Below are 12,799 nucleotides of genomic sequence, written 5' to 3' on the forward strand. Positions count from 1 at the left end.
GCTGTGACTTCAGCAGTAAATACTGATGATATTGAAGGTAGGCTTTTTTTAATTAACATATTTTTTGAATATGCAGATGCTCCTACTCCAACATTATTTTTAGAGCCATCTGTATACACCATAAATTTGTAGCCTTTTCTTCTAATGTGCTCCAAAGCATGTTGGCGGTACATTTCCGTACTTGTCATTTGCTTTTTGAGTAGGTAAGACAGGGAGGTACATATCTTTACTCGATTTAAAATCCATGGTGGTGGCAATTCCATTGGTGGGTGAAAAATTGGATCCATATTATGTATGTTCATTAAGTATCTAGCTCTTTTTGGGAAAGAGCTAGTACTATTGACTGCTGTTACTTGATTACAGTTTTGGAAGCAGTAAGCTGCAGGAGACGATCCCGCTTGCATTGAAAGACCTGCCCGGTCACTGCCTCAGTGGAGTATCCTTTAAAGAAAGTAAGATTCACATGCCTGGTAGTCTTAATTCTGAGTAGATTCAACTGTAAATTTTGCATAACCATAAGAATGAGGAAAGCACTGGGAACTTAATTTTGTTCATCACAACATTCTTCTGTGTAGGTGTTTTAAAAGTTAGTTCCCTCTTCCCATAGACATACAGGATTAAAGCCTCCTCATGTAAAATGGCTTGGTAATTCACTTTCCTTACAATGTTTATGCCGTTTTTATTGTAAAAAGATATGGGGCACTACAGCAAGATGATCCGAAAAGAGAAAAGCCATCTTTTAGGTTACCCTTAGAGCTAAACTTAGGTTTGTCATGAATTCATTTTGTCTTAAACCTACAGGGAAAAACTGACTTGGTCAAGCTACTTCATGTAGCATAAACATAGCTACTGACAAAGGTAGTGATGTTGAAAATGTTAATACAATGGCCTTGTCATCTCTGTAAATACAATAGTCTCGTTACCTCTATGCAACACAAGCAATTGTCATTTCCATGGTTTCATACCCAATCCAAAACTTCAATAAAAAGGGTGTGATCATGTAGTCACCATTGCAAAAATGTCCTATAGCCAGACATGAAAACACTGCCTCCTTTCCATTAATGCCAAAAGCAACGCATTGAGATGTGCAAAGAATACATTGTGGTTAAGGACAGGGATGACGTTGGGTGCCATTTCAAGATAGAGTGAAGTTATAAATCTTCACACAAACCCAATCCTACAGTTCCAATGGATGTCCCTGTAAGGAAAATACCTGTAGAAAGGGCTTCCCTATTGTTACCATAAGTATATTGATTTTGAAAATCTAGGCACACTTTTGATCATTCAGAGCCAAGACAATTGGCAAGAGGGAGTGGAGTGCTTGGACAGCAAGATAGATTTCTCTAGAAAATAAAAATGAGATAAATGGACCTTAAGGTGGAACTTTGGAGTAAACCCCACAATTCACCAAGAAGAAAGAGGTAGGCCAATAAGAATGAAGAACGGAAGCGAGATTAGAGGTTAAAAAGTGGGTGCAGCTATGGGGCTGACGCTACGAACACCCATAGCAGCGCCTGCAGTAAACCCTGCGAGAAGCACCGACGGCATGACACCCCTTGTACAATGTGCTTCACTGCTTGCCTGTTAATGGAATCCAGTCCCAAAAATCATCTTTAAAAAGACACATTATTAAGGCATCCTCTCATCCATAAAACTCAGTTTTGAGTTACACTTGGCTCCTACTCCACATGGGTCCCTTTGGTTAGGTATGTAAATGATATCTGGCCATTTACAATTTAATAGATCATTATTTTTCAGCAACTTGAGCTACATCCATCAATTCACTTGTAAATGGGGATCAAACTATTTTTTGTTTTATTAAAATGTACTTAACCAAGAAAATGACTTATTCCTAATTCTTATGTACCTCTAAAATTTGCAGCCCTTTATCTAGTTAGGTTGCACCTGTCCTTCTGGAGACTGGTTCACACTCAAAGTTACCTTGAAGAAAAAAACCTTTATACTGTTCATCATCAAATGATTGTTTGTTTGTATGGTGCTTTTACGTTGTATGGAACCAGTGGTTATTCAGCAATGGGACCAACAGCTTTACGTGACTTCCAAACCACGTCGAGTGAACTTCTATCACCAGAAATACACATCTTTCACTCTCTCAATAGAATGTCTAAGAATAGAACTCGCGGCCACTGAGGTAGTATGCCAACACCTTACTGACCACGCCACTGAGGCACTCATCATCGAATGACAACCACCTTGTCACACAGTTTAGTGATTTCACAGGTAACAGATCAAGCTTAAAAATAAACTTAGGAGTCAAGAAATTTTGTAATGTACCCTAGTATTTAGTCACAAACTCTGATTTCAAGCATTTCAGGAGTTTATGGTATTCCTTCTAATGATTTATTTGTATTTTACATAGAGGGACCAGGATGGTCAGTCTGTCAAACTGAACACCAGCAAGCATTCTAGATGTTATGTACATTGAGAGGTATAAGAATGTAACGCATAAGCAAGTTAGTGTGCCGGACAGGTTGGGTTAAGCACTCAGAGCATGTGAGCAAGCCATACACTGGAGGCCAGTATAGTTGTTGCACAGCATTGGTTGGGTAAGGCACGCTGAAGAGAACAAGCCAACAGAACAAATGCATGGCGAGAAGCAACATTTGGACAGATAAATTGACGAAATGGGTCACCAAATCACCAACGTACTTCACTACAAATCTTATTGTTGTGATGTACAGAACTATGCCAAACTACATAAGCAGAGTTGCTTGAAGTGAACATGGTGTAAGTCTTAACCCTTTAGGATGATGAGAACTATTTTTTTAATGGGTTTTTCGTACTTTTTGAATGGCACAAGTCAGAACGACAGCAATAAAAAAAAGTCCAGTCATCCATTTTTTATTGTGTACTCAAAAACAATGGGGACATACAAAGCTGCAACCACAACATAAGCAGCACATTGTATGCAACACATAACCATGTATATGTAAAAAGTTTCCAGTATGGTGTGCTGTGCAGGACATGCACTAAATGGAAAACCCACCTCAACTGCTTAAAGGTCTATAGGGGTGAATGTTGGTACTCTCGGTTTAGTTTCTGACTAGTGGCATTCTAATGGTAGCAACTGTTAATGAACACAAACACCTGTTAATATAGTTTGTAGCTCACCATGGAAGGAAGACCTTTCTAGATATCCAGCTTCTTTAATTTTACTACATTCCTGTTAAAAGTAACTTGCAAAAATGCACTTGGATGACTTGAATGATGTGATCCACTCATTGCACTATAAGTATGTTTTCACCCGGGGGGGTTATTTACTGCACCCAGGACACGTCAGCAAAAAAAAAAATATCGTGAACACTGATAAATAAATACATATGTAAGGGAAAAAATAAAAGAAAATAATAAAAAAAAAGGTCTAACCATTCAAATGAATACATAGTATCAAACACGACAATCCAAAACAATGGAGTAAAATCCTCAAAATCATAGTCAATCCAATAACATGGATTAAAAACCCTCAAAAATATACAGCACTTCAATGAAGCCTCCAGCATTTTTATGGAGTTTCATTACAAAATATTTAAAAAATGTAAAAGTGGTTACAAACACATGAATGGTATTAATAATGTTACAGCAGACATTACAGTTGAAAAGTTTACAGTACATATTTAGTTACAGTCTTGCAATGAATAAATGCTCGGAAGTAGTCTGGTTGAGGAAAAAATGAAAAAAATGTTGAATGTTATTCACATAACCACCCTGGCACAAAATCCAAAAGGAATAATGATAACACAGCATGAAAATTTTTCCTCTTTTATTTGAGGGATTTTACATAGTTATACATCACTGACAAGCTCCACTAATACACCAAACATAAAAACAAATATAGAAACTACATCACATTAATAAAAACACAGACATAACCAATTTGAGTGACTCCTGGTAGAAAAATAACGGTTGAAAATCAATTCAATTCAGTCCTCATGCTCTCAATCTAACATACACATTCATTCCCGAAACACATCTATACAATTGTCCAGATACATCCTATTTTTAAACAGTATGTTCAATAGATTCTGTACAATTGTACATATGAGATGTAAAAATTTATCTTCGCATAATGATGTTATTGCTCAGGGGAGGGGAGAAAGAGTGGGATGGCACACCCAGTTACATCAGTTGTCTTGTGCAACAGCAGAGCTCATGTGCCCTACATCCCTCCTGCCACTGCCGAGTCCACGATTATTTCTTAACTATAGTTTTAGTTAGTATTACTGTGGCACTTCCTGCCAGTTAAATCACTACTCCCGAAGCCCTTCAGACGGGCCGGGAATACATCAAAATGGCTTACATTTAAACAATAAATATTACATACATTGAAAGTCCTTGTGTACAAAGTCGAAAATGTGGCATGACAAAGCAGGGCAGCAGCAGTAGCAACAATGTTCAAATGGTAGTGATGGTTGTTTTTGTAGTAAAGATGACGAGTGGGAGCAGGCATTAGAAACCATGCACCTTAATCTGCTCTGCCTTCACAAGCCCAACTTTTGTCAGGAATTGGCAGATATTTTCACGTTGGTCACCTTGTAGCTGCAACACCTGGAACCCAAAAACAAATCAATATTAAGTATTTGAAATACTGCATCCTCCAACCAAGTAACAATCACTCCAGTTTCAGCCATATGTTACAGCACTATTCTTCCTCCAATATCATTCTACACTTCATCCTATCAATTTCACCCTCAATTCACTACAAAATTCAATATACAAAATTCTTTTTTAGCTTAAACGATTCCAACATCATTTGACTGTATTCTCTACCACAACTAATTCTTAGTCCCCCCCTTCTTGTAAGATGAAACCATCCAACTTACTTTCATGTCTTTCAAAACCCTCTCTCAATTTCCTTGATATAGTATTCCAAGATCAATTCAACCAGCAGCATTTTGAAGTACTGCCTTTTCTTAAATTTCCATTTTCACTCTGTAAGCCTACATCTCCACTAATAAAAGCATTACCTTCCACACACTAAAGCTAAAATGCTCCCAGTTACCAATGAAATACTCTACTCATTTACACCACATTGCTGTAATAAAAATAATCATACAGTTCACGACACTAACGTCAAGCTTGCGACTGAACACTACTTTTGTCATTTCATACCCAATGAAATACAAGTACTTGGGAACTATATAAATAGCTTACCTTTCCATATTTCCAGCAATCCATTCATTAGCTTATTTTAGTACGTACTGCATTAAACTGGAGCTGCATTAAATTGTTATATCACAAACTAACTGCACTTGAAGCCATGACCACTTGAGATTACACAGATTTTCATGAAGTCTCCAAAATCATGGCGTTCCTCTTCACTACAGCATTTGATTTTAAATAAAATGACATCTGAAGTTTTGCCAGTCTCCATTAAATTTAAACCAAGATCCAAATTGTGTATAAAAATGTGCTCTTGGATTCTCAAGGCTAGTTTGAAGCTACCAAGAATCTTAAAAGAATTTTACGAGTGATTTTTGACCTCAAAAATACCATGCTGGTCATTTACATCCTTGGAAAAGTTATGCACTCAATATTTAAATGGCAACTATATTACAACATTGTTAGCCCTTACATTTATTTCAATCAGCAGCACAACTATGGCTACATCCTGGGGTAAAGCATGGAGTGACCTTCCAAAATCAAGTTAAAATTTGACTTTAAAAATCTCACATACAATAAGCCTTTTACCATTTAAGGAAAATTAAGGGCTAATCCTGATGCCCCCCAAAAAAAAAAAACCCCCCCCCCCCCCCCCCCAAAAAAAAAAAACTACCACTACTATTATTGGTATAGCGTTCAAACCTTACTGGTTGAACCAGTAAAGCCTTGATTGTGGTAGTATTGTTCAAAACTGGTGCACTGCCATGTATTTGAAAACTAAACTTAGTGGCCCAGTTTACTGCCTTATTATTGGTTGACAAATCCCTATAAACAAAATAGCAACCAAAAAGGCATTAGTTCTGTTGTAGCAGTGAAAGAACGAGTGCACTAATATGCAGGTAGGCAGCACAAAATGTATGAGATGCCTTTAGCAGTACTTCTATTCATAAAACCAAAATGTATGGACATGAGTACTTTTCATGATAGCTGCTTCTATGGCATTCAGTCTTCTCTATGCAACTTGCCATATTCTTTTCACCAGCCCGTAGCCGATATATTAGGTTTCCTAAGGTCATACAAGTTTTGATGTAAAAATCTTATTATTTCATCTACTATTTTTCAATTCACGGTCTGGCAGTCATCTGCCAAAATACTACAGTTCTCCTTCCATTTTAATAGGTTTTTAACGGTAAATAACCAAAGCATGAGTTGAAGCATAAGAAATAAAAACAATACAAAACTCCTTTAAAAGACCTTATGAAACCTTTGTATCAGGCAACATGCTGATAAAAATGAATACTACGACAAAGATGGCAATATGAACTGAACAACGTAGAAAAAGACATTCAACAAGTTTTAGTTAGATTAATTATTAATAGTAAAAATAACAGGCAGGGCACTGTAGAAATACAAATCAGTCAAATGTGTGAATCTACCAAGATAACTGCAATGACATTTATTCGCTCATGTCTGCGAGTGACACTGCATTAATAGTTTGTTGCATTCTACAAATAAAACATAAGCACCTTCAGTCATTTAGGAATGTTTTGTATTACATTACACGAGTAGAAGATACAGTGAAAGACCTGCTTAAGTGAATTTCCATTGAATGTTAGGGTAATTAATCAAGACTATTGATACATGAAAATGTTTTGACATTTACTTTATCAAGCAGCCAATGTCATAGCACAAGAAATTTTGCATGATGCCAGAATATACAAATACGCATATTGAACATGCAGGCAATAAACCTCTTGCCCTGTCTGCAAATTTACTTAGAATTTTTCACTCCCACATATGTACTGTACAATTATTTACTTATATAAAGGTAGAGACAATTATTTACCTAAAGGTTGTGTTTTCAATTACATCAGAAAGCACAAGGTCTTCCTTTCTAATTATATATACTCTTTCCAATTATATATAATCTTTAATACTTTTGACAAAAATAGGTATCTGAACCTGAGAACAAGAATGATTAGCTTTTGGTGTTAATCATTACTAAATTTTGTCATTCTACCAGGGTTAAACTGGAATGCTCACTAAGTCAACAGTTCCACCTGCAAGAAACAAACTCATTTTGCTTTCATCGTTTTTTTTTTTTCTTCACACAATTTTTTTTTTTACCACAACAAACCAAAGTATAAAGAATAGTACTGACTAGCTACTAGATGTTAACAAATGTGACTCAATAAATATGAGAACACAAATCTATGTAGGATCTGATTTAACATACCCACAAAATCAGTTAGTGCTTGCTGTCTTGATGAATGTACAACACTCTTTAAGGTAAGGTCTAGAATTGCAGCAACCAGCAGTTCTCTATTAGTTAATGAACAGCAGTTTACGTAATTCATAATTAAAAAAAAAAAAAAAAAAAAAAAAAAAAAAAAAAAAAAAAAATAATAATAAAAAAAAAAATAAACAATAATAATAATAATAATAATCACAACATTACCAAAGACTACTTACCTCACCGTATTCCGGATGTTCAACCACTGTGCCGTTACAGGCAAATTCTTTTTTACAAGCACGGACGATCTTCTTCAGATCATAGTCCGCAGATAGACCCTGAACTGTAGTAAGAGTTTTTCGGCCATTGCGCTGCTGAATTCTGTGCACAAAGAAAATATTCTGCATTAAATCCCAAGAGAAAGGCTTTTCAGCTGCCCCTATTAGCAGCGGGCAATAGCACTATGTACTTAAGTTTTATAGTTCTAGAAAATTTAATTATAATCTATTTTGTTTTTAGTTTACTTCAAATGCTTATGGTTCTTATAAAACCTGAATTTTGTGAATATATCACATGCACAAAGTTCCTGAAATAAATAAAAGACATACCTTATATGCACAAGGCCATCTTGTACACCCTCATCTGTCCCACGTGCTGCATCAGCAAAGGGGTCTGAAACAATTAATCTTTGTTAAATATGTTATTAACTGTGGGAGGAAAACAAAGGAGAAAAAAAAAAAAAAAAAAAAAAAAAAAAAAAAAAAAAAAAAAAAAAATGTATAACAGGGTTATCATTATCAGGCAATGAATTATGGGGCCTTGTTTCTCTTCAGATAAACACTGATTAGCAAACAACATTCATTACAATCACTGATTATGTACCTAGGTCACAGACCTGCCAATCAGCGAGATAATTTTTCCTCTGGCTAAAAACAATGAAAATTAACTGACAGTACTTCAACATATTCATTTTTGTTAATTCCAGATTATGTTGAGCACGTCTTAAATTTGAGGCACAGTAAAATACAACAATGAATACTAAATACCTGGTTTACATCACCAAATTTTATGCCATCAATATAAAGGCATAACTTCACTCCAACAATCAAAACTACATTATATACTCTCTCAATCAACTGGCCGACATTTTGAAAATACCTAAAAGGGCAAAATAACCCTCCAAAGGGAAATAATAGCCAAGGCTAGGTCATGCATTTGACAAGAAACATAATCATTGACCTACATATGTTATGGTAGAGTTTGTAGAAAGGTGGGACGGACTACATCATTTGATATATACAGTGGACCCCGTGTATTCGCGGACTCTCACATTTGTGGATTTCTCTTGGGAAAGTTTCCCCGTATTATTCGCAGAAAATTTGTGCATTCGCGGTATTATTCTATGAGAAATATCCACAAATTCCTGGTTTTTTAAAAAATCAATATCATCATAAAATGCACTTTTTGTGATAAAACTATTAAAAAACCCAGTATAAAAATTTTTCAGTGGTTTTTCTTGAGTTTTAACTAACAAATTAGGCAGTTTTTTTAGCATTTTTATATGGGGTTCCAACATTCCGCAGGTTCTAACTCTTGGGGGGGGGTTGGCAGGCAGGCAGGCACACATCCCCCGCGAATACGGGAGGACCACTGTACATACACCAATTTGAAAGTTGAGGCTAGGTAAGGTAAGAAAAATGTTAGGAATTTTACGAGATATTCCAGCCAAGGCTAATCGACAAGTTCATCAAACAGAAACTTACACATCAACCTACTATGGTCAAATTTGCAGAATATAAAGACTAGGTCTGGAAAACAACTATTTCTCTTATATTAGGCTATTTCAAGTGTGCTCATTATTGTCTTCAAGTAAAAATGTAAATTTCATACTTTTCACAAATCTTTTTCCAACTCAAAATTCCATCTAAATGTCCTATATTGGTAGTTGTGGATCATAGCAAGCTTATATTTTCATTAGTGTATGGCACAGCAACAGCAAAAATAGTACATAATGAAAAGGTGTTCTAAAGGTTATACAGTCAAAAACTGAACTTACAAATGAATTATCACTAATTCAGGGATGGGTAATTTTACCATATTTGACAATTTTCCCTGGTCTCCCTTTGATGTGAATGGCAGCCAGGAGAACCTCCATCAAACAGTCATGTTTCCCAAAATGAACAGGTCTCAAGACAACCTAGGTGACTTCCTTGGGATTTTTAAAATTTAAGCAATAGAAGCAATTTCTTTTTACAGCAATACAGCAGCACATTAATTCATATGTATCGATTCTTTTGCTTCCAACTAACAGCATAAAAAAAGGATGTTATACATCATAGACAAAATATACAAATCAGCCTGAGGATCAAGTGCTGGGATCTATGAAGCCTTTCTGCACTGAAAGGAAAACAGAGTAAGAGGTTTGAAAGGTGTAACAGGAGGAAAACGAAGCAGTTGCACGAAGAAACAACTGTTACAAGAGGGTGGAAAATAAAATGGCATAACAAATATGAAAGGAGGTGCAGCAAAAGGAATTAAATGGGTTGCGATTAGTGGGGGAGAAGGTACTCTGCAATGAACCTCAGTAATGCTGTGGACTGCCAGAGTAAAACTTTACATTAGTTACAAAGCCTGATTCCTGTCAGTCGCCAACCAGGAAAGGTTACTGCATTTTTGGGGGGGTTACCCTGGCTAAGTTAGGGGATGACACCTCAAGTTAGATTAGATAGTTAAGTTCTGGTTAGGACCTAGCATTATAACAAAGGTTACGTCTACGTATGAAGAACCTGGGTAATTCTAAAGCATAGTTCCGCACGGACTGCAAGGAACGTAAACCGTGGATACGGCATCCACTAGGGACTGGGGCGTTCAATGTTATTTGCTGTTTAGTAATGGCCCTTGGGGGTCAAGTACAGTCGTCCAAATAAATATTACTTAAAATTCTTGTTCAGGAGGTAAAATTGCATGGAAAAACCGCAACTGCCATAGTCTAGGCCGCTGTGGAATAGTAATATAGATCTACCAGAACCTGTCCTGGCTATTGTCAAGTTTTACCCACTGGCAGAACTAAACCTCTCTGGGAAGGCATTCAAAAATATATCATTAACATAAAGGAGGTAAATAACCCAGTCAGCGACTGAAGAGACCCAGGCTGCAGTAGAATTCAGTAGTTGCAGAACCTTCACCCACTGACCTAAATAGGCCTACAAACACTGGTATGGATTTGTAGGATGCAGGGACGGAATTTGAAATGACTTCGATTTACCTATAACCTTGTTAGCGAGTGAAGGCATATTAGGAAGGACCAGTTAGGAAAATAGCTATTCCTTTTATGCAATTTGAAATAAACTTATCAGTTATGGGAATACTTCCTAATTAAATATTCATTTTGACTTAGCATAATGTATTTGCCCTAGTCCAGCTGGCCTGTGGAACAAGCCAACAGCGACTGAAATAGGCCTACGTAGTGGCTCCATGACTACGGCAGCTGCGGTTCTTCTATGCAGTTTTACCTACTGAAAAAAAATTTTCAAGTAATATTTATTCGGACGACTGTAATTAAACCCCCCAGGGCCAATACTAAACGCGGCGAAATACACTGGACGCCCCAATCCCTAGTGGATGTCATATCTGCGGTTACGTTCCTTGCAGTCCGTGCGGACTGCTTCTGCAGAAATACCCTAAGCTGAAATGAACCAACATTTAAACAAATTCTAAGCTTCAAATAAACAAATAGGTCTAAGGTGAAATAGACCTACGTTAAAAGTATAAATTCCAAGCTCCAATGAAACAATTTGGCCTATGCTGAAGTAGACCTGCCTTTAAGTGCCAATTCTAAGCTTCAATAAAACATTTACCTAGGCCTAATCTGACGTGGGCTTACGTTAAAGTGTAAATTCTAACCTTCAACGAAACAATTAGGCCTAAGCTGAAGCCAGAATGTCAAAATAGGTCACAAGACGTAAATGAGATCAGCGTCCTCCACATCAAATCAGCCTGACGTAACTTATCCGATAATCCAAAACCCGACCTGAAATATGGCAGATAAGCCTGAAAACTTGCAGGAGAAATTACTTCTAATCTAGAAATACTCGAGATGATAAAAGTTTTAGGCCTAAGGGGACATTTATGGGTGAAATTGGGAGGACGTAGACGAACAATGACCTCATTTCATTCCAGGAGAAACCTCCCGAAACTGGTGCGAGGAACCTCAAGGCCACCCCCCCAACCCCCCTACGCCCTGAATATCGATATTCTGAGGAAATCGCCAGAGACCCTCGACGGAGAAGAAGCTTTAGATTTAAAGGAAAATAGGCCTAAGGTTCCCCATTTTAAAATTGATCCGTGACCCGAAGGTCCAGAGTACAATGGCTTTCGTCACAGCGGCCGAAAACAGGAAGTGGCCTTCACCTTCAAATTTAACGGATTGCCCTAAACCTATTTCACTAATTAAACGAATAAACAAGACGCTAAGGGCCTGAACGAATGAAAAACGACCAAAAATTCGCCTCGAACGACGGCCGCGGGGCGATTAAATCCAGGGGGGGACGGACGGACAATGACGTCCACAAATTCCCCAATGGCGGCCCTTTTTGGGCCCATCGGCGCCACTTACCGAAAGTATTGAGGTTCTGGATTGACATGCGACTTCCGGTGAATCACAAGGGGGTAAAATGACTTCGCTGGCCTCTCGTGAGACTTGGATGAACCCAGATGACAAAATCTATCGGAGGCGGGAGCTTGTCGGACTAATGGCGGACAGACACAACTTTCACTGAGGAGTGAGACTGAGGACCCGGATCTTCGTTCGCTCCTTCGCCGCTTTTATTTTCGGGCGCTGCCGTCGCCCCTGCCTCTCCCCTCGACTCCCCCTGGGCCCAGCGACCGCCATGTTTAAAAGAGGTCGTTTGGTGCCCCTTAGCTTGACACCCTAGCTACCATGGGCTACCCTATGAGCAAGAGCCCGTGCTGGCATAAGGCCGGGGTTTTTAACATGGGGTATCCTGTATCCAAGGGGTATTAGAACCACATGCTGGGGGTCTGGGACTTGATCTCTGGATATTTGCATACATGATTTTAATATATCAATGTATTCATGGGTGCTAGATTTTGTAAATAACTATATACAACTGTAAATGCTGTTGCTTTTATTGTATGTTCTATTCCTAGCTATTCATACCTAAAGTATGTATTAAACTAAGTATATTAAGTTATATTGTCAACACTGGAGTTATCAAAAGATTAAGAACTTTTAATCAAAATTGACTTTCGCTTTCTTATCACATCCTTTCATTTTAAAGGTATATTGCTCTCACCAGCCTTTTCATTTCAATAGTAAGTTCGTTTTTCTAAAAGGCCTACCCTGTTTTATTTCCCTGATGAAAGATTTTTACTTTACTTTTAGAACAATACTGTTTTCTCCGTTAGCCGTTTGGTCTGTATTGA

At 37.5% G+C, this 12,799-nt stretch overlaps 1 protein-coding gene across 1 annotated transcript; it reads right to left on the reverse strand.

Annotated features, from left to right (window-relative positions):
* Nucleotides 1-4,427: 4,427 nt before the first annotated feature.
* LOC135210129 (eukaryotic translation initiation factor eIF1) lies at nt 4,428-12,134 on the reverse strand. Its single transcript, XM_064242947.1, has 4 exons — nt 11,970-12,134; nt 7,963-8,026; nt 7,594-7,735; nt 4,428-4,566 (listed from the first exon to the last, which is right to left on the reverse strand). Exons 1-4 carry the CDS (start codon nt 11,995-11,997, stop codon nt 4,468-4,470), a joined length of 333 nt encoding a protein of 110 aa, XP_064099017.1. The 5' UTR covers nt 11,998-12,134; the 3' UTR covers nt 4,428-4,467.
* Between the last annotated feature and the right edge of the window lie 665 nt (nt 12,135-12,799).

Source organism: Macrobrachium nipponense, chromosome 39 (genome assembly GCF_015104395.2).
Source record: "Macrobrachium nipponense isolate FS-2020 chromosome 39, ASM1510439v2, whole genome shotgun sequence".
Taxonomy (NCBI): Eukaryota; Metazoa; Arthropoda; class Malacostraca; order Decapoda; family Palaemonidae; genus Macrobrachium; species Macrobrachium nipponense.

What these genes read in the sequence shown, in the direction of transcription:
- LOC135210129 (XM_064242947.1), bottom strand. Translation starts at nt 11,997, where the DNA reads ATGTCAATCCAGAACCTCAATACTTTCG. An exon ending in CCAGAACCTCAATACTTTCG is followed by an intron (nt 8,027 to 11,969) that starts GTAAGTGGCGCC and finishes TAATTGTTTCAG; the next exon opens with ACCCCTTTGCTGATGCAGCA. An exon ending in AACATCCGGAATACGGTGAG is followed by an intron (nt 4,567 to 7,593) that starts GTAAGTAGTCTT and finishes TTTGGGTTCCAG; the next exon opens with GTGTTGCAGCTACAAGGTGA.